Source organism: Ceratotherium simum, chromosome 29 (genome assembly GCF_057802395.1).
Source record: "Ceratotherium simum simum isolate JZ-2026a chromosome 29, ASM5780239v1, whole genome shotgun sequence".
Taxonomy (NCBI): Eukaryota; Metazoa; Chordata; class Mammalia; order Perissodactyla; family Rhinocerotidae; genus Ceratotherium; species Ceratotherium simum.
Window position 1 is genome coordinate 29,702,513 of NC_141928.1, and position 22,798 is coordinate 29,725,310.

At 37.1% G+C, this 22,798-nt stretch overlaps 2 protein-coding genes across 6 annotated transcripts in view; one reads left to right on the plus strand and one right to left on the minus strand.

Annotated features, from left to right (window-relative positions):
- Positions 1-7,264, plus strand: part of ABCA1 (ATP binding cassette subfamily A member 1) — a 135,328-nt gene extending 128,064 nt beyond the window's left edge. For both annotated transcript variants that reach the window (XM_004423291.3, XM_014782041.2), the window contains exons 46-50: positions 90-224; positions 1,208-1,311; positions 1,887-1,979; positions 2,936-3,179; positions 3,803-7,264. In XM_004423291.3, coding sequence (XP_004423348.2) covers positions 90-224; positions 1,208-1,311; positions 1,887-1,979; positions 2,936-3,179; positions 3,803-3,943 — 717 coding nt within the window. In that variant the 3' untranslated portion in view covers positions 3,944-7,264. The remainder of the gene's footprint in view (positions 1-89; positions 225-1,207; positions 1,312-1,886; positions 1,980-2,935; positions 3,180-3,802) is intronic.
- LOC101404878 (protein NipSnap homolog 3A-like) overlaps positions 1,149-22,798 on the minus strand; it is a 28,131-nt gene continuing 6,481 nt past the window's right edge. For 2 of the 4 annotated variants that reach the window (XM_087419365.1, XM_087419367.1), the window contains exons 4-6: positions 22,308-22,457; positions 18,402-18,488; positions 17,183-18,310 (exon numbers count right to left, since the gene is read on the minus strand). In XM_087419365.1, the coding sequence (XP_087275491.1) occupies positions 18,234-18,310; positions 18,402-18,488; positions 22,308-22,457 (314 nt within the window). In that variant the 3' untranslated portion in view covers positions 17,183-18,233. Of the gene's footprint in view, positions 1,969-17,182; positions 18,311-18,401; positions 18,489-22,307; positions 22,458-22,798 lie in introns of those variants that run through there. The other 2 variants (XR_015548969.1, XM_087419366.1) reach the window with 2 other exon arrangements.

The following is a 22,798-nucleotide window of genomic DNA, read 5'->3' on the forward strand; positions in this document are numbered from 1 at the left end:
TACCTCGGTGAAAGAATTTTCATATGTAAGAAAGCATGACATAGTTACCAAACCAGACAAAAGCCAAGGTTTTTTTTTTATCGCTCTAGGTTGGTGAGTGGGCAATTCGGAAACTGGGCCTTGTGAAGTATGGAGAAAAATACGCCGGTAACTACAGTGGAGGCAACAAACGCAGGCTCTCAACAGCCATAGCTCTGATCGGCGGGCCTCCTGTGGTGTTTCTGGTGAGTGTGACTGTGAATGGAAAACATTACTCTTCTGAGGACCTGTATGTCCAGGGATATTGCATGACTGGCTGGGCAATCACAAGCCCCCTCCCCCAACCAGGAACAGCAGAGCAGCCTCAGAGAACCAGAGAGAAGCTTTCTTGTTCCTCTCCTTGACACATAACTGGGGTGGCTCTGCCATGCCCTCAGATGCTCCAAAAGAGAGGTACTCGAGAGACCTTGTTTCTCTGGCATGGAGAACCCTGACAAGTGTGGCTGAGGCTGGATTTGTGATTTGACCTTTCTCTGGAACATTCTTTCTGACCATCTATGTGTTCAGCCCCTGAAGATAAAGAGTGTATGGACACAGCTTCAAGATCCCTAAGGTTGCACCTGGGTCATAGTTCGTTACATACAGATAGATGGAAAACAGAAAATTAGACTGGACAGTGACCCTTGACCCTTTATCTTCTGCGGAGCAGAGGATTGAAGTTACTACAGGAAGAAGGCTTGGGTTGAGGCTTTAATGTTATTCAGACCATTTGGATCTGGAATTTGTTTCTCTAAGACTGGCAGGTACAATATAACATGCTAAGCTGGAGTGAGCTAGAATAAAAAAAGAAGAAAAGGAATTTTATGCAAACCTTATACTGACTTTAGTAGAGATTTCAAACAAAAAGAATTTTTAGTATATACCTGTCAGTCATGAAAAGATAAATGACAGTAAATGGCTTTTTCCCTTCCCTTTATGAAATTTAATTTCATAAAATATTAAATTATTTGAGTTTCCTACTTCAATGACACATTTATAGAAATGAACTGGTTACAAACGAATATGAAACTTATTTTTGTGTGTAAGGTCTGGTTCTTCTTTGGCCCATCAAGAAATAACTAGAATGATAAGTTAAAATTTAGGCTATTTCAAAGATGCTTCTGCATTTAAAAACAAATCTTTGGTGTTTTTCCAGCAAATAATAGAACTTATTTTATTCCAATTATAGGATGAACCAACCACAGGCATGGATCCCAAAGCCCGGCGATTCCTGTGGAATTGTGCCCTAAGTATTGTCAAGGAAGGAAGATCAGTAGTGCTTACATCTCATAGGTCGGTACTGAAGACTTGGCTTGGCTTCTGTGTTGTCTGATTTTTAAGTTTTCCAAGTAGTATATATGATCATTGTGTAAAAATTAGAAAATTCAGAAAGGCAAGGAGAAAAACAATTATAATCACCTGAAATTGCATCACTAGGAGACAGCCATTACTATCATTGGACTGTATATCTTCACAGAGTTTTCCTATGAAAATCTATACACACAAGTGTGTGTATGTTTTTACAAGGAAAAATGCAAGCTTAGTATATATATTGCTCTTTTTCACTTCACAATATATTGTGAACATTATTCCAAGTCAGTAAATTTAGATATGTCATCATTTCTTATAGCTGTTAGTCGTGTTAGCACTGTTCCTCTTTTTGTAGACACTGGGATAGTTTCCGATGTTTTTCACAATTGTAAACAGCACTGCATTGTTATCCTACATCTGCATTTATTTGTAACAGGATGCAGTGATGCCTTAGGAAGCTGAGAATCCATTTCTTTGAAATGCTGGATGTCATGCTGATGTTCTGATGGTGGTAGGAGCATCTCTCTGAAACTAAAACTCATTCTCTTTTCCCACAGTATGGAAGAATGTGAAGCTCTGTGCACTAGGATGGCAATTATGGTCAATGGGAGGTTCAGGTGTCTTGGCAGCGTCCAACATCTGAAAAATAGGTAACAAAGATAATTTCATTGGGATAGCACCTACTGAGAAAGCTTGCATTTATTCTTTTGTGAGTGTATAAATGGTGAGATAAAATAAAGGGAAATAGGGGCGGCCAGGTGGCTTGGCGGTTAAGTGCGCGCGCTCCGCTACTGGCGGCCCGGGTTTGGATCCCAGGCGCACACAGACACACCGCTTCTTCGGCCCTGCTGGGGCCGCGTCCCACATACAGCAACTAGAAGGATGTGCAACTATGACATACAGCAATCTACTGGGGCTTTGAGGGGAAAAAAAAAAAAAAGGAGGAGGATTGGCAATAGATGTTAGCTCAGAGCCGGTCTTCCTCAGCAAAAAGAGGAGGATTAGCACGGATGTTAGCTCAGGGCTGATCTCCCTCACAAAAAAAATAAATAGATAAAATAAAGGGAAATAAACTGAGCAAAATGGTATAGTAGCAAGAATGAGGGCTCTGAAGTCAAACAGAGACACATTCAAATTCTGTCTTCACTTTCTACTGGTTGTGTGCCCTTGGGCAAGTTACTTAACCTTCCTGAAAGTCAGTGTCCTAGGGATATCTACTATGTAGCTTTGTTATATGGATGAAATGGAAAAATTTGCACACACCAGGATGGTTAGAGCATAGGCTTTGGAGTTGAACACAAACGAGTCCGCATCCTGGCCCTTCCACTGATGAGCTCTGTGCCATGGGCAGGTGACTAACTCCCTGGGCCTCAGTTTCTCTGTGACATCAGTCAGACTTCATAGGTCCAGGTGAGGATTAAATGACATCACATGTCTCAGGCACTCGGCATGGCACCTCACACAGAATAGGTATTCAGTAAATGAGAACTGGTCCCTCACTCTGTCAAGGACCTTTTTCATGACATGAGTTGGGTTCTCAGGGTTAAATATTCTTTTGAGAAGTTTCCTGAGGATCTTCTATTTGGATTTTTTTCTCTGCTTTCAGGTTTGGAGATGGTTATACTATAGTTGTGCGGATAGCAGGGTCCAACCCTGATCTGAAGCCTGTCCAGGAGTTCTTTGGACTCGCCTTCCCTGGAAGCGTCCTAAAGGAGAAGCACCGGAACATGCTCCAGTACCAGCTTCCATCTTCATTATCTTCTTTGGCCAGGATATTCAGCATCCTTTCCCAGAGCAAAAAGCGACTCCACATAGAAGACTACTCTGTTTCTCAGACAACACTTGACCAAGTAAGCTCTGAGTGTCAGAAACAGATTTACTTTTCAGGGCGAGGATTCCTGCCCTCTCTCCCTTACCCCCATTATGGGCCCTAGAGCAATTGAGACCATCTGAGCTGAATTCCTGGTGGTCTTCTACTAGCCATGCTTTGTACTAAACCTCTCTGAATCTGAAAAGAGAGACAATGCTATCTACTTGATAGGGTTATTGTGAGAATAGATTGTAACAATCACAATAACTGCTATTTGTTGAGTACCTACCATGGCCCAGGCATTTTGCCAGATGCTTTTTTCCATTTAAATTAGATAACATCAAATACCAAACAGATCCTGGCACTTAGTAGGTGTTCAGTAAATATTAGTTTTTGTCCCCCTTCCCTTTAATCAAGCCTGTATGAGTCAAAGTAAATACATGGTTGAGCAGTTGATGTGAGGGGCAATATAGAAGGTCACTTTTTAAATGGTTTGTGCTTTTTCAGGTATTCCCCTCTCCCTCACACACAGAGTTTTCTAGTTCATCTGTTTATGCAACCTTCTATTCTCTTACCTGATCTAATTTTTACATGGGGGAAAAATGTAACTAGAAAGCGAGCAAGTTCAGTGGTATTTATGAAGGTCCATCTTTCTTTTGACAGGTATTTGTAAACTTTGCCAAGGACCAAAGTGATGATGACCACTTAAAGGACCTGTCATTACACAAAAACCAGACAGTCGTGGATGTTGCAGTTCTCACATCTTTTCTGCAGGATGAGAAAGTGAAAGAAAGTTATGTATGAAGAATACTGTTCATGCAGGGTGGCTGAAAGAATGGAAGAACTAGCTCTTCTTTTGCACCATGTGAAGTGTTCCAGAGGAAAGAGCTGGATGTTTTTGTGGGAAGAAATAAACTGGATACTGTACTGATACTATTCAATGCAATGCAATTCAATGCAATGAAAACAAAATTCCATTACAGGGGCAGTGCCTTTGTAGCCTATGTTTTGTATGGCTCTCGAGTGAAAAAGACTTGAATTTAGTTTATTACCTTATACCTATGTGAAACTCTAATATGGAACCCAGCGGACATATGGGTTTGAAGTACTTTTTTTGTTCCTTTGTATTCTCACTTGGGTTGCAACAATAATTGATCAAGTAATCGTGGCCAGTGGTTATTTTTCAAAATCAAAAGTCATGCACATCCTTGTTCATTGAGCCATGCCATGCCAGGAGATTGGTTTCCTGGTGACACATCCATTGCTGGCAATGAGTGTGCCAGAATTACTAGTGCCAAGTTGCTCAGAAAGACTGAAGCACCATGGTGTGTCATCCACACTTTTTGTGAAAGCTGCTCTGCTCAGAGTCTGTTGACATCATTAACTATCAGGTGACAAAATGGTGCCATATGTGGGGAAGGTCCTGCTTTGATTCCCACTTTGAGGAGCTGCTCTGGTGGTGGTAACATGCCAACTGTGGGTGGCTCTAGACAAATGAAGTTTGGTTCCATTGTTATGTTGTCCTCTGCTTGGAGCCACGGGTCTCCAGGGTCATCTTTCTGGGACTCTTTAAATATACTTAGATCCTGGTAAGAAGCAAAGAATCAGCAGCCACGTTGTTGGGGCTGCAAGCTGCAGAGGACAGGGCATGGGATTAAAGAGATGGCACGTTCAAACCTAGGGAGGCCTGTGTCCGTTTGTTCTGAGTGTCTACTAACACGGTACACCGCATCTCAAGATCTTGTTGTTTGACACACATGTAGTATTATGTCTGGCTTTTTAAATTAATCTAGAATAGGAAGAGACAGTTGTATTTTGACAAAAATATTTGTACTTTTAATGTTACTTGGAATTTTAAGTTCTGTCAGTGACTTCTGAAACAGAATGGCCTCTTTGTAGAGCCCCGTGGCATAGAGGAGTATTGCCTCGCTAGCTTTATTTTCTCATGTAAATTTGCAGATGGATCGTCTGACTAGTGCCTAGTGACCGGAAAACAATGTGATGGTCAAGATCTCATGACATTATATTTGAGTTTCTTTAGGATCATTTAAAATATTCTTAATTTCAGTTCATTAATCAACTATTTTTTGAGTGTATGTTATAGCTGAATGAGGAATTATGTATGGATGGGGTGGGGAGAAATTAAGTCTCAGTAGATTTCCTGTGCCATGTTATTCAGCCAACTGGTTTACAAATGTAGGTTGTTTGGTGGTGGTGGTTGTGGGAGCCCACTGAAAGAATACCAGGCAGCCCACTTTTTGAAAATAGCAACAATGTAAAAGCCAAGAGAGTTAAATGTCATAAGGGTCACAAGACTAAAACAATGAATACTTTTACAGAGAACACAGCTAGCTTCAAAACTTGTTGAACTTATGCTTATGGCATTTAGTACCTTCAAATAATTAGCTTTGAAGATCTTAGATACCCCATTCTGACAATCTGATTGTTCATCTCTTCAATCACTAGTCTACCCTAAAAAAAGTAAAAATAGCAAATGCCCCCACATTAAGTATATTTCAGACTTTTATAACCCAGTCTTATTCTTTTTAAGTCAGTAAACTTTAAAAAAATATTATTTGAGTGATGCTTAATGTCATCTGTCTTGAGAGAACAAAAATATGAGGGAACTACTGTTTGGGTCAAGTTCAAGCAATCTTTCAATATCATTACTAGTTTCTTCTCCTTTTTCTAAAATTTAAATATTCTAAAGGTGTAAGATTTCAAATCTATTTCAAATTAATCTATATTCTTTTAAAATTTATAGAATGTTATCATGTAACTTGTTAGAAAAAGAAAATGACTTGTAGAAATTAATGCCAATATTGTTTTCTAAAATGATAAACAAGTAATGAAGGCATATTTCCAATAACTGTTAGCATGAGATCATTATATTTTATGCTATCTTTAATGATGTAAAATTCATAGAATAATTTAGTTTCTTCTTGTTTAATATTTTTTTCAAAATCAAACTTCTGTTTTCCCATTTCACTAGAATCATGTTTTAATTCTCTATTATATTAACTCCATGAGCCTCTCCTTGCTTTAATTACTCTAACTTCAAGGCCATATTTTAAAAAATCAAAAGGCACTGTGAATTAGTTTGAAAAAAAAGAATACAACTTTTCAATACAGATTTAAAAGAAACTCTTCTGAGGCTAGAAGCAATCTACAGTTACACGTCAACTTCATTAATATTGTTACCTTTTAGACTATCCAAATACTAATCTTTTAAATTTTCCTGTGTAAACCTAATTATAGTAGAAATTTTTAACAACTCTATACTCAATCAAGTAAGATTTATATACATATTCCCTGTGGAAATGTAACTGTGTGAGTTTCAAAAATTCTCAAAAAAAAGTGTTCAAAGATTTCTGCCTTTGCTTCTTTTGGACACTTTGGAAACCTTATTAACAACTGTGAATGTGAAAAATACAAAAGGAGATAACAAAGCTCTCTATACATAAATGCCCAGCACAGTTAACTGTTAAAAAAACAAACCACCAAACCTCAAACTACTGTATTTCACTGTTTGTACTGAAAGCGTATGCATCGTGGCCATTAAATGTTGCACATCATTCATTCACTGTACAGTGATCATTGACTAAAGGGATTTGTCTGTTTTCTTCTAGTGGTTGTATATATCAGGTAAAGTTTTTTCCAAAGAGCCATGTGTCATATCATATTGAACCACTTTGATATTGAGATATTAATTTGTACCTTTGTTACTATTTACTAGTAATAACATAGTACTATAGTAATGTTGCTCTAATTCTCTTCAGAATTGTTGCATTCCTTTTTATAGACTGTTTATATGACCATAAGGATTAAGTATTCTATTCTCCCTTCTTGTACCCTAGGATGAAGCTATGTTTCTGTGCTTTTTCTTTATCATTGGCCCTTCATCCCAAGCACTTTATGCTGTCTGTAATGGGATCTATTTTTGCACTGGAATATCTGAGAATTGCAAAACTAGACAAAAGTTTCACAATAGATTTCTAAGTTAAATCATTTTCATTAAAAGGAAAAAAAGAAAAAAAAGTTTGTATTGTCAATAACTTTATATGAAGTATTAAAGGCATATTTCTATGTTGTAATAGGTTTCAAAATAAAGCTGTGACAATTCTATGGGTCTGTACACATTTATTTTCGTGCATTTGTAGCACCACCTACTGTTAAAGCATTATAAAGCCATTACAAGAACAGGAAATGTCGGCTTGTAGAGGGGGAAGCTATTTGGCTCAAAAGTAGAAATTTTAGAAAAGGCTATGTGTCCTGTTAATCACAAAAGAGAACTGAAGGGGCTACTTGGAAGTAAAGGAAAGGGTGTTTTGCACTTTCATGATTCAGTTAAGATAGTAACTGATGTTAAGTGAGTTTAAGAGGTTTTTAGATAAACTTATTCTACTTAATGATTATGAAGCTGTGGAGACCTCTGAAGATACTCTGTAGCCAAGCCTATTTAATTGAAACCTCATTCCTTCATTTGGTATTGAGGAAGTGACAAAGGCAGCCTTGGTGCTCTTTAGTTTTTTCAACCAAAACTACAAGGACACAGGGTGGCAAGTATTCTGGCAAGGTGCTGGGCGTGGTGGCAAGTGTGAGCATGCAGGGAAAGTAGCAAAGCTGGCAGGAGAAATGAGACTGAGACTAATGTGGGGGGTGGCTTCACATTCTCCTGTACACTGCTGTGCAGAGCCAGCCCTGATGGTCTAGTGGGTAAAGATCTGTGCTCTCTGCTTCAACGGCTAGTTTGTTTCCTGGTTGTGGCACCACACCATCTGTCTGTCAGTAGCCATGCTGTGGCAGTGGCTCACATAGAACTAGTAGGACTTACAATTAGGATATACAACCATGCCTGGGGCTTTGTGGGGGGTGGGGAGAAGAAGAAAAAAAAAAGCGCTAAAGTGCTGTGCAGTCTACATCCAAGACGGTGTAGTGCTAGGATGAGACGTGGATGTTATTTTTCATAGCTAATTAGCAATCAAAGTCTCAGAAACAATGTCTGCTTCTCTTGGTACTTGCAGAACCCCTGTCAAACAGCCACTCGTAGGCAGCACAGTGGAGTCATGGCTCTCCTTGTGACCCTTTCTGAACAGCCGTGACGACATGTAGCGAGCAGTCCTTTGCTGAGGTGGGCTCTGAATTTTTGTGAAGGATCTTGGCTTGCGTGTGAGCCTGGCTGACCCCTCAGTATCAGTGTCACAACTCTGTCCTTCCCCCTTGAAGTCCACATTATAGCAACTTCAATGAAATGAAAGAAAACTGTTTCTTTGTGAAAATGACAATTGAAGGAGAGAAAAGAACTACTGAAAAATGAAAAGGCAGATAATTTAGACAATAAGTTATCCATGAGTCTTGACTAAAACATTCTTCTATCTAGAGAAAAGCCTATATAAACATTTACAGGTTCAAAAATGTCTGGAACTTTTGGAATGCTAATTCATATTTAAATATGAAAAAGTATAAGAGAAAATTAACCACCTTTTTCAAGTGTTGTACTGTCTTGTCAGGCACTTCATTTAATCCTCAATTAATACCTGCTCTATGAGGTAAGCAGTACCATTTGACATATGAGTAAACTGTGGCTCAGAGGATAAGGAACTTGTCCCAAGTTACACCGCCAGTAACTGGAAGAGAGTTCTTTCTGGGGAAATTGGGTATCAGTTAAAATTGTCCTCGTAAAATCAGTTCGGCAATAATTTAACAAATATTTATTAAACTCTCTTGTGAGTCTGATATTTTCTAGGTCCTGGGGATACAGTGTTGAAGAAGACAGAATTCCTCCTCTAATGAACTTAAATCTCAGTGGAGAAATTATATTCACATCACAGTGGATGTGTGGACAAACAAATGTAATGAATTCAGACAGCACTAAGTGCTAAGGAGAAAACAGAACATGGGAATGGGATAATGATGGGGAGCAGTCTGAGGAGACACCTTTAAGCTCCGATCTGAATAAATGAGTAAGAGCCAACATTTGAAGGTGGGCAAGAAGAACATCCCTGGAAGAAAGAGCACCTGGTGTAAAAGCCCCAAGCGGGGAAGAGCTTGTCAAGTTGGGGGAGGGGGAAGAGCATTCCAGTGTCTCTGCAGTGGTAGGGGATGGACTCAGAGATGGCAGACACCAGCACTTGTAGGGCCTCGTAGGCATGTTAAGGTATCTGGATTTTATTGTTAGTGCAAGGAGGAGCCACTGGGGAGTTTTAAACAAGGTAGTGGTTTGATCTAACCTGTTTCAGAAAGAACGCTGGCTGTACGGGGAGAAAGGATAGTAGAGAGGCTAAGAAAGAGACGGTGGATTGCGCGAGGGTGGTAGCAACAGACATAGGCAGGAGGAGTAACATTCAGGATCTACTTTAGAGATAGAGCCAACAGGATTGGCTGACAGGCTGCATGTGGGGATTGAGGGAAAGAGAGCTATCAAGACGACTTCAAGTCTGTGACCAGACTAGGTAGATGGTTGTGTTAAAAAGGCAGTATTTCTCTCTGGAGCTCAGGGGCAGTGACGGGAAGATAAATATGTGTGAATCATCAGTTTGTGTGATGTGCGAATCATCACCTTAGGACCGAATGAGCTTACCCAGGGAGTGTGAAGATAGAGAATATTCTTGAGCCTTGAGACCCTACCACATTTAGAAGAGAAGCCAGCAAAGGACACAGAGGGACTGGCCAGTGAGGAGGAGGAGAATCTAAGCGTATGACACTATATATTGAAGCTCAGAATCAAGTGCTTCAGGAAGGCAGAAGCGGTCAACTGTGTCCAACACTGCCGAGAACATGAGCAAGGTAAAGGCAGGGAAAGACCGTTGAATTTGCTAAGACAACGTCCTCAGTGACCTTCAGAAGAGTCACTTCAGTGGACTGACAAGGATGTAGGCCTCGCTGGATTGGGTTCAGAGAAGAGTAAGAGGTAAGGAAGGGAAGATTGTGAACATACACAACGCCACAGAGAGTTGTTCTTGGAAGAGAAGCAGAAAACGTGACAAAGGTGGAACTAAACTTTTGAGACTTCTACCTCTAAAAATGTTTTATTCTACCAAGCCTCTTGATTCATATTTTGGGTAGGTATAAAATTCTACATTGGAAATAATTTTTCCTCATATTTTTAAAGGTAATTCTCCAAAGCTTATAGCTTCTAGTGAGAAATTCACGCCATTCTGAATGCTGATTCTTTGTATGTGACTTGTTTCTCTCTCTCTCTTTGCAATCTTTTATGTTTTTCTCTTTGTCCCCGGTGCTCTGAAATTTCACAATAATGTGCCTTGGAGTAGGTTTTTGTTTTTCATCCCATAGTGTACCCTCATAATGTGGACACTCTTCAATCCTGAAAAATTTTTGTGTTTCTTGGATTTTTTCTTCCCTTGTTGATCTCTGGAACTTCTGTTATTCAAACATTATGCCTCCACTTGATCTTCTAATTTTTTTTATTCTGCTATGTTACATCTCTACTTTTTTAGTCTAGGTTTTTTAGGGTAAAGTACCACATTTTTATCTTCTAACTCATCTATTGAATTTTAAACTTCTACTTTCACAGCATTTATTTCCAGGGCTCCTTTTTTATCCCTTTCCCAGAATATTTCTTTATTTCTGTCTCTTTTCAGAAATAATATCCTCTTTTTGTTTCATGGGTTTAATATCTCTATCTCTCTGGGGACATTAATTACAGGTGTTTATTTTTTATTGTTCCTGTATTATCTCTGTTTTCAAATTGTATTATGTTTTCTAATATTTGTTTCGTTTCCTGCCTTGGTACTTGTGTTTTTCCTAAAATATTTTTGTGTTTGTGATCTTGGCTATCAGCTCATATTTTGGAATGAGACAGAAAAATTTGTCGGCTCTTTGAGTATGAGTGGGGCCTGTCAAATAGTGGGCTTCACTGTACGGTTTTCTGAGTACGCTGTTTCATTCAGAGGATGTAGCCCCATCTGTTATCGTCTGTAAGTCATTTCTCTAGTCTCGTCAGTTAGCCCTGTGAGGAAACTTCCAGGGTCCCATTTGTGGATTAAGAAGCATTTTTGACAGGCTCCTGTAGCTGAGAAGGGAAGGAGGCTGGATATCTCGGTATTTGGTAGGTAGCCATTCAATTTATTTGTTTATGACTGGTTCTGACCCCTACAGCTGCATCTGGTATTCCTCAATGTGGTTCAACCTTTCAAGAATACTGTATATTAAACAGGATAGGCTAAACTGCTGTAACAAATGACACCAAAATGTATAACGTCTCAAACGTAACAGGATCTTATTTCTTGTTCCTTAAGAATCCAAAGTGGGTGGATTAAGGACCCAGGCTTCTTCTACCCTGTGGCTTTGCCATCCATAGAGCCCCCTCATCAACTGCATCTAGTCAGCAGAAAGGTAGGGAGAACTTCCAAGATGAAAATACTTAACAGATAGTGAAGAGCAAAACTTATGGCTGCAACGTAGAGAGGGAAAAGGTTGGTTAAGTGCTGCTAGGTGCCTAGACAATCTCCTATTCCCTTTCTCACAGGTTCTAATTATCCTCAAAACTCTGTGAGTTCAGTTTTATCTCCAAATGAGGAAGATGAAGTTCTGAGAGAGAATTTTCTCAGGGTCACTGCTGCTAAGTTGCACATCCAGGGATTGAAGCCAGATTGTAAAACCAGTTCCGTTTACCATTTGTTTTTACAAGATGTGTGATCTTTAAGGTGGTTTTAGATTTGTGGTGGAAAATAGCTTCTAAACAGCATTTAACAAGAAATGTTTTTCTCTGACTTTAAAAAGAAAATCACTCAAGTCCCTAAAAGATACATAGTGTAAGTATTTTGAAAATTGTTGTGTATATCCTAAATTTCTGAGAAGTAGTCCAAAGGACAAATAGTCCCAAGCTAGATAAATCTGGATTATTAAAATAGGCTAATGGGATACAGAGTAACTGGTAGTTATTTTAGATTGGGTGGACTGAAGTTGCCTATCTATGGAGGTAAAATGGGAAACATGTATCATCCATACAAAACTGTATGTAATGTATCGGTAAACTTTTAAAGAAGTATAATAAAGTGAATGCCTGTCACCCTGCCACCAAGCTTAAGAAATAGAATATTGGCAGTAATTTAGAAGCCCAATTCCCTTCTGGTCACATTCTCCTCCCTACAACAGCCTCCCCGACCTCCCTCAAGTAGCCATGATCCCGAATTTTGTGTTAATCATTGCATTCATTTTTTAAAAACCATATTTGCATATAACTCTAATCAATATATTGTTTTGGTTTGCATATTTTAGAACTTTCTAGAAATGGAAACGGAATATTTTTATTATTCTGTTACTTGATTCTTAGCTTTGACATAAGGTTTTTAAAATCATGTATATTTATGGAGTCACAGTAATTAATACATTTCTCTGCCTTATGCTGTTCCATTGTATGGATATATCTTTATTTGTCCATTTGACTATTATGGACAAAGATGTTTTAAAATTTTTAATAGGTATTTCCATACGAAGAATTTCTCTAGTGCAGGGATCCTTAACCTTTTGTGTGCCATGAAACCCTTGAGAAATCTTGTGAGTCTATGGAACCCTAATGTTTTTATATGCCTAGCAAATATATAGGGTTACATAGAAAACAGATTTTATTGAGCTACAGTCATTAAAATATAAAAGTAAATTCTTTTTTAAATTTGTTTATTGATATAATAGTTTATAACATTGTGAAATTTTAGTTCTACATGATTGTTTGTGAGTCACTGTACAAATGCATGCCTTCCCCCTTTATGCCGACCTGGCAAGCCCCTTGCCCCTGGTAACCATCAAACACTTCTCTCTGTCCATGTGTTAGTTTATCTTCCACTTATGAGTGAAATCATGCGGTGTTTGTCTTTCTCTCTCTGGCTTATTTCGCTTAACCTAATACCCTCCAGGTCCATCCATGTTGTTGCAAATGGGGCGATTTTGTCTTTTTTTTATGGATGAGAAGTATTCCATTGTATACATATAGCAGATCATCTTTATCCAGTCATCAGTCGAGGGACACTTGGGTTGCTTCCACTTCTTGGCTATAGTGAGTAATGCTGCAATGAACATAGGGGTGCATAAGCCTCTTTGGGTTGCTGATTTCAGGTTCACTGGATAAATACCCAGTTGTGGGATAGTTGGGTCATATGGTATTTCTATTTTTAATTTTTTGAGGAATCTCCATACTGTTTTCCATAGAGGCTGCACTCGTTTGCATTCCCACCAGCAATGAATTAGGGTTCTTGTTTCTCTACAACCTCTTCAACATTTGTTGTTTTTTAAAAGTAAATTCTTGATAAAGAAATAGACATGCTTCTTTATTAAGAATAACTAAATAACTAAATAACAAGATGAATCGTTGGATTTATCAGCTATCATAATTTTGAAGTAGTGATGAGCATAAAAGCAATTTTGATATTTTTGCAACAACTCTAAATGGAATTGGACAACATCGATGGTATTTATTGGTCACAAAGTCACAGGTCCTGTTAACAATATTGTAATTTATTGCCTACATTCATATTCAGAAGAAATGCTTATTTTCAGTTAGAAGTTGGTGACAATAGAGATTTTTCCCATCCCAGTTACTGGACCCTCTGGTAATCTCTGCATAGACCCCTGGGGGATCTGTGTACTGGAGGATAGGAACCGCTGCTCTAGAGTGTTTACCTAGAGGTGGAATTGCTGGGTCATAAAGTATGTACATATTCATCTTTACTAAATAGTGCCAAACTGCCTTATAAATTTATACCCTTAGTAACAGTGTATGAGGTTTCTCTGACCAATTTTTTTATTACTGCTCGTTTAGTCTGATGAGTGTGAAGGTGCATTTTTACACCTCACATAGATAGGTATCAGTTAAGGGGTGGAGGAAATTATATGAGGGGGGCAAAGGCAACAATCCACTTGATGATGTTCCCGCTTTCTTTTGTCCAAAGGTCAGGCTCATGCAAATCTGCAGAAGGAAGAGGAGAGGTGGATCCAGTGCTGGCCCAGCTGAGTAGGAGGGCGGTAGCTGTGCATGTGATCTCCAGATTCTCGAATTTGGTGATATGCCCCTGGGTAAGTGCTCTCTTGGTGCTGTATTCTGAGGCCACTAGGTGGTGGTATAACTAGCTTTTCCTTCATTAGGTCTCAAACTGTGTGCATGTCTATTTTTGTTGTGATTTTTGAGTTCCTGTAATTTAAGCTATAGGTTTTTAGTGTGGAGTTAGCTTACAGTTCCTTTTTTGATGTGTATTATACAAGATTATGTTTTGGAGAAAAGAAATTTCATAAAGGTGAATTATCATCATGTTCATGGGTTTATTTTTATTATTATTAATAAAAGTAGTTGGTAATAAAATACTAATTCAATTTTCATTCAGTGTCCCCAAAAAAGTTTCCTACTCATATCCGTGAATATTTGTTCAGCACCTGTGGTGTGATGAGCAGTGAATTCAATACTATGAGAAGGAGAAAGACTGGATGCCTCTTCTTGAGCTTGCCCACGTCTTGATATTTCTATATCAGCATCTTTGCTTCTAGTCTTCTTAAAATAAGTAGCAGGAAAGACTTGTGAGCAGCTCAATATTAAATATAGTATGGATTCGTTTCATGTTTGTATTACTAAAACAAATTGTTTCTATTACTAAAACATATGAACATGTGAGTTTAAGATATATCCAATATATCCCTTTTCAGATATATTAATTGGCTTTACGTTTTGCATTGGAAAGTGAATTCTAGTGCCAATGACATTTTAAAACTTATTAATAAATGCAATTATTTCTCAAAATAGGCTTTGCAAGCCTACTGCTTTGAAGAATCCTTGTGCCTCCCAATTGGAGTTAGAGAGAAATGTTGCAGGAGACATTTTTCTGGACCTGTGCTATTTGTTTTAGATTTTTTGTACTAAATATGGCTGATTTCTTTACTAGGTATAAGTTGAGACATCTTCTAGCTTTAAATTCACTTAGTTTGTGACTTTTTTTTTCATGAAGCTCCTCTTTCTAATGAACACCTATTATCCAGTGTTCTCCAGTGTATTTTCCTTTAGCTCCACAAGTTGTCCCAGATACCTACTAGCTGAGGAATTAATTCACATTTTAATCTGCTCTAGGTTTCCTTGACCATCATTGGTTACTTTTGCAGCATCTTTATAATTTGTTACATTTATTCTTAATAATGTATTGAGGTCCAGAGTGTTAATATAAGGGGCTTGTCAGCTGTGTCCAGATGCAAGGGCCTCGTGTCTCTTTTGCCTCTTGTTAGGTCTTTCAGGATATTGCCTAGGATCTTTGCAAACACACTCTATGACCTAAGTTCAATTGTCCCTCTATCCCTTATGAAGGTTGACAGACACATAGTTTATGGGAAATCAGCACTACTCAGATTAAAACTCCCTCTGAAAAACATTCTAAGTTGACTTTACAAAATAGCTTAATACTATGTACTCCTAGAAGTAAGCTTCATATTCAAGATAATTTTCTTTTCATATAAAGACATTAAGGACTAAAAAATATAGTTCCCAGTTTTCATGCCCTCTGAAATCATCTGAAGCTCCCACTAGCACAAAATATACTGAGGCAGTGCAATTCCTATTTCATAGTATTTTTCACTGACTGTCAGTTGGTCCTGAGCCTGTATGTTTCTTGGAAAGAGGCATGCTGGTCGATCCATGTTACCAGTCTCTTTTATGATTATCTCATTAATGAGAGCTGGTCTTTCATTTGACTGATTAATCTTTCCCTCATTCCTATTTAGCTGCCCTTCTCATTTTTTGAGAGGTTTTAATTAATATTTACTTAAAATTTTGAAATCACATATCCCATTCTTATTGCTCTCTCTCTCAGAGAATGTCAGTGATACCCATCTCACAGACAAGAGAACATCAGATTCTAATGTGCCTGATATCAAGCAGGAGCTGTCGTGTATATTATATCTTTTACTTAATCCTTTCTCATTCTCTTTCATTTCAGTTCATGAAGTTGATATTTCCATTTTAGATTAAAGCAAACACAGCGAACAAGAAACTCAAAGAGGCTAAGCCAAAGGGTAACAAAATGAGTAGTTAGGAGCTGGTTCATTCATTTTAATTACTGTCCAATAATCCAGTGTTTGAGTGTACCATAACTTTGTTATTGTTCCCTGTTGATATTTAAATGTTTCCTTATGTTTATTGAGCTTACCTACGGAGAGTGAAGAAATATTCTTGAGCCCTGAGACTCTACCACGTTCAGAAGAGAAGCCAGCAAAGGACACAGAGGGACTGGCCAGTGAGGAGGAGGAGAATCTAAGCGTATGACACTATATATTGAAGCTCAGAATCAAGTGCTTCAGGAAGGCAGAAGCGGTCAATTGTGTCCAACACTGCCGAGAACATGAGCAAGGTAAAGGCAGAGAAAGACCGTTGAATTTGCTAAGACAAGGTCCTCGGTGACCTTCAGAACAGTCACTTCAGTGGATTGACAAGGATGTAGGCCTCGCTGGATTGGACTCAAGGAAGAGTAAAAGCTAAGGAAGAGAAGGTGGCGAATCTACACAACTCTACAGAGTTTTGCTTTGAAAGGAAGCAGAAAACATGACAATAGGTGGAACACAAAACTTTTATCTGGATTCATTTCTTGTCTGTTAATAGTATAGGCTGCAGGTGAGCACCATCTCACCCTTCCTGATTTTTTTTGTGGTTTAATCCTTTAGACATTTCTTCTGTCAGGAGCCTTATATACTGTACTTTCTGTTTTCCAAATTTCCCTTAGACAGCTAATTCATAATATACTGTTTTACATTTACAGTATGTTTTAGGAATGTAGAATAATGTAGCTGTAAACGTTGACTATGAAGAGAGCTTGGAAGTACCAAACCTAGTTTTGGAAGGCAGAGGCACTCAACTAAAATAAAAATTAAAAGTGTTTCAAGGAATATCCTAGCTTATTTGTGGCAGTACTAAAGAAACTCTCATCTGGGATTACTATCATGCTATTTTCTTGATATAACTTAACATATTTACAATAAAGTTGGTAAATTATTACTGTGTCACTACCCTATAGCAACACAGTAAAAGCTCCAGAGAAAATATAAATATAAAACTCAAATAAAAGGAAAAACCAGAATGGATATGTAGGCTTTTATTAGGGCAAGCATTCCATAACCGTAAAGATCTCTTCAAAACAAACACATGTCCAAAGTATCTTAAATAGTGATCCAAATGTTAAATAGTGATCCAAAGTTAAGTTAAATAGTGATTCAAAATGGACAAAAATTAATAAAATTAACTATAAATGAACACATTTCAGCATATAAAACAGGTCTTCTGAAGTTTTTTTTAACACTCAGACCTAATTACATTATTTTCCACTTCTGTTAGAGCAACTAATAATTAATGTGAAAATATAATTAATATATTCACACACGTGATGCTGTACTTTCCCAAAGTAAAGGAATATATTTGATCTAATATTCTTTGAATCATGAAATATCATGAAATATCATGAGATAAACTTTACTGGGCAGAAAATTTTTTTAAATCTCAGAAATAGACATGAAGGAAAGATAGACATTATATATATATATATATTTTTTTTTTGTGAGGAAGATCAGCCCTGAGGTAACATCCATGCCAATCCTCCTCTTTTTGCTGAGGAAGACTGGCCCTGGGCTGGCATCCATGCCCATCTTCCTCGACTTTATGTGGGACGCTGCCACAGCATGGCCTGACAAGCGGTGCACTTAACCACTACACCACAGGGCTGGCCCTGACATTGTACATTAATAATTTAAAAAAAATATTGTCAGGCACAGAAATGTAAAATCATCATTTGAATATAAGAAAATGCTATAAAGCAAAGGGTTGTCAAAATAGAGAATAAGAGATATTCTGAAAGAAATGAAAAATCAAGATCATGAAGTAGTGGCAACTATTTCTACTGTATAATAGATACTGAAACACCGTGGGGAAAATGAACAGAACTATTTCCTGAGGTGGTCGTGACAAAGGACAGAGATGGCTTTAAAAATGCAGAGACATAGCGATTAACTTACCACCTCCTTCAAATAAAAGTGAGGATCTCTTGGGAGAATTTAAGCACCTTTAGCAGACATATCTTATGGCAGTTAATGAAATGCTTCGTATTTCAGTGGAAAACTATTTCAGTGGTGAAAATGACTCAGGAATCAGAAGCATATTCTGCTGAGACACTAGGTAATTGACACTCTCCCGAACTGGAAAAGACATTTCATAAGAAGGCATATGAAGTTACTGACTGAATCAAATTTGTTCTAAGAATAATTCATGCCTAGTGAAACCGCTTACCCGCCGCCACAACTCTGGGATCCTCATGGGACTGATGTCTCCCCGCTGCACGACTGTCCGCACTCTCATGCCACCAGAGAACATGAACTGCAGAAATACACAGAGATAGGTTCTAAGATGAGGGCATTCCTTCAAATAAGAAACACAGAAAAATCAGAACAACAAACGTTAGACAACGTTTAACGTTGTCCCTCTTTAAATCAGAATAGTGAGTATCAGAAAAGTAAAACTAAATATGTGAGTAATAATATTTCAGAGGGGTCAGAGATTTCAGAGAGAAATTTATAAATAATGAAACTCGTTTTATAGATGAAGAAGCAGAAGGCTGGAGAGGTGGAGTAAAGTAACACAGATAAAGACACAATCAAGACTAGACCCAGGTTTCATGACTTCCTACTACATTTTAGTTTATTTAAAAATACCCAGATTTAAAAAAAAAATGTTTGCTACTGAAAATTTGGATGATACAAAGAAGAACATAAAAAGTAGCATAATCTTAACCACCCAGAGAAAACTTCTAGTAATATTTAGTGTATTTCCTTTAGAAAATACGAGTAAAATCAAATTAGGGTCTTACTGTATATTATGCCTTGTAATAGATTTTTAAAATCAACAAAGTATTTTCTATGGCAATAACATTAAATTTTAATGGCTATGTGAATTCCTCCTTATGGATATAACAACATTTCATCCCAGCCCCTTATTATTGATTATTTATGTTATTCAAAATATTTTAGTATTCTACAAAATACTGAAATAAATGTTCTTGTACTTAATTATTAAAAAAATTTTTTAAATAATTACAATGTAATACATATTAGCTGTATAAATTTTGGAAAATGCAGATAAACAAAAAGAGAAAGCAGGAATCATTTCTAATCCTACTACCCTGAAATAACCACTTTTCTATTTTGGTGTATCTTTTCCATATGTATATATGTATGTATGTGTTTTTATATGTTTACATGTTTATATACACACAGCATATATGTTTATGCTCATATAAGATACACAATGTGTATGATGTATATGTCCATTTGTGTATTACAAGTATATTATATACACAGCGTAACACCACATTGTTTGCAATGTTTCCTTATTGTAAACAATGCTGACAGAAACTTCTTTAGAACAGCACTTAGATGATATCTATAATAATAACAATGTCAATGACAACTACTACTGACATTTCTTGGGTGCTTCCTATGTACCCAGCTGGGTTCTAAGCAATTTGCATGTATTAACTCATTTAGTCTTCACAATAATCTTAGGTGGTAGGTTATTATCATCATTTTATGGATGAGGAATATAAGGAACAGAGAGGTTAAGTAACTCACTCAAAGTCACAAAGTTAGCAAGTGGTGGAGCTGGGATTTAAACCCAGGCAGTCTAGATCTGACTATTTCCTTAATATAAACTCCTAAAATTCAAGTTGAAAGGACCAAAGAGTATATCTTAAGTATACTTATATGTGTACAGTGTACATATTATACGCTGTACTCCAGAAATGATGTACTGATGTATACTCAGCATATTACTGTTCTCCTCCTATGCTGAGAATGAATTTAAGATTAATAAGTACACCCACATTTTCAGTAGTTTTTGCTTATAAAAGTTGATATACGTCCATTATAGAAATTTATGAGAGACTTAATAAACATTAATCTCATCATTCCAATGACCACTACATATTTTATATCCTTCCTGTATAACTGAACACACCTATGCATATCTCCTAGAGTATTGGCAAAAACAATTGAAAAAAAAGGCTCTTTATTTATATTTCCAAATTTTGGGGGAGAAAGATTAAGCCAATGAACGCTACACAGTATAAGAGTACTAATTTTTCCCAACCTATCTAATACTATACTTATATGTTTTTATCAAGTGAGAAAAGGCATCTCATTATTGTTTTAATCTACGTCTTCTTTAATATATACTTAGTAGTCATCTATATGTCTACCGTGCATAAGTTTTTTTTTTTTCCTTTTTGCTTTTGAATTTCATTTATGGTGTTTTGGGGCAGCAGAAAGATTGAGCCCTTTTATAATAAAATCATCAATTGATTTTTTTTCCCTTTATCATTTCTTCATTTCCTTTCTGGCTTAGAAATATAGTTCTCATCCATATTATTAAATAAATTCATTTATATTTTATTTTAGTAATTCTATGACTTCTTTTTTTCCCCACTGAAATCTATAATCCATTTGAATTTTATTTTAGCAGATACTGTGAGATAGACATCTAATAATTTTCATAATTTTTCTCCTGTTCATATATTTTCCAACTAGAAAATATCTTTTTCTGTATATTCTGATTCTTTTCTTAGGATATATTAATAGAAATTAATTTCTGGGTAAGGATCAGAAGCTCAGCTTTGAATATGTTGGGTCTGAGATGTCTACTGGACATTCAAGGAGGGAAGTTCAGGAGGCAATTGGATATAATGAGTCTTTCAAATATTTTATTAGCTATTTTTAGTCATTTATCCTTCCAGATGAACTTTATACTCATTTTTTAGAGTTTGCCACAAAAAACTCTCTGAAAATTCTGAGTGCAGTAACTTTCAACTTGAAAAGTTAAATGCCCTGGGGCCGGCCCTGTGGCTTAGTGGTTAAGTGCGTGCGCTCCGCTACTGGCGACCCGGGTTCGGATCTGGGTGCGCACCGACGCACTGCTACTCCGGCCATACTGAGGCCGCGTCCCATATACAGCAACTAGAAGGATGTGCAACTATGACATACAACTATCTACTGGGGCTTTGGGGAAAAAAAGGAGGAGGATTGACAGTGGATGTTAGCTCAGAGCTGGTCTTCCTCAGCAAAAAGAGGAGGATTAGCATGGATGTTAACTCAGGGCTGATCTTCCTCACGAAAAATAAATAAATAAATAAAAATAAAATAAACTGTTGCTCTTTAAAAAAAAAAAAAGTTAAATGCCCCAAATAGGTGTTTATTAGACAAATTAAAGTATGTATACTTATCTATCTGTCTGACGTGTATGTGAATGTTAGGAAATCGTTATTAATCACGCATATCCATTATTTCTAGCATATACATATATATATAAATAAAATAACATTTTGGTCTTTTTGTTCCTATGTCATTCATATACCATATACATATTCATATATGTATTATCTCTAAGGAGTGGGAAATGTCACCCCCCCCCTTTTGGGCATGTCCATGTTTTTAGTATTTGTAAAAATATGTATTACTTTTTCATTCAGAGACAATCTCTCCATCCCAAGTAATGTTATATTAAAAAATCAACAGAAGTATACTTATAGGAAAAAAAAAATGAAAAGATCAGATAGGCTCCTTGCAGTATTTTATTTTATTTATTATTTTTTTTTTGTGAGGGAGATCAGCCCTAAGCTAACATCCGTGCTAATCCTCCTCTTTTGCTGAGGAAGACCAGCTCTGAGCTAACATCTATTGCCAATCCTCCTCCTTTTTTTCCCCCCAAAGCCCCAGTAGATAGTTATACGTCATAGTTGCACATCCTTCTAGTTGCTGTAGGTGGGACGCGGGGACTCAGCATGGCCGGAGAAGTGGTGCGTTGGTGCGCGCCCAGGATCCGAACCGGGGCCACCAGTAGCGGAGCGCACGCACTCAACTGCTAAGCCACTGGGCCGGCCCACCTTGCAGTATTTTAATTTTATCATTTTGATGTATCATGGAAAACAGCAGTTCAACATTTGAAAAAGGCTTCATAAGGTGTTAACATTCAAAATAAATAAGATATAAAACAGGTTTTTTCAACCCTTAAAATTACAAAAACACTAAAAATTTGGCACTAAAAATTAAAATATATGCCATAATGAAAAAGAGAAAAACTGACCCACGGAACTTAGTAGATCACAAATATACTTTGCAATTTCAGAGAAGAAATGGCCAACGGTACCTCTGTTGAGTGCTCCATATTCTGTGTGGAAAACTCCAACTAGTTTTGAGTAGCCTAGATTGACATGGGCATTAACTGCCCTTTTAAATGGGTCACCCCACAGAGCTGGCCCACCTGGTTTCATCTGAAAAGTAGCCAGTTCATAGACTCCTAGAGTAAGAAGAAAAATAATTATTTTACAAAATATATTCAAGAAATTTCTAATCAGATTAGTGGACGCCTAATGTACATACACAGATTTGGAAGATCATATGCATATACATATTTATGAATTCTATGCATTATTTTTCCTTGCTTTTATGTGTAGAAAAAGTCCTTGTCCATGTTTAAGGGTCAGCTGTTAAGCTTATAATACAAAACAAAGAAAAAGCTATAGTAAGCCATTATCTAGAATATTTTGTCTATAAAATTTGTCAATAAAACAAATATTGAGAATTTATAATAGGATTAGGATTTCTGAGCAGCCCAAGTCTACACTTTTAGGTAAAAAA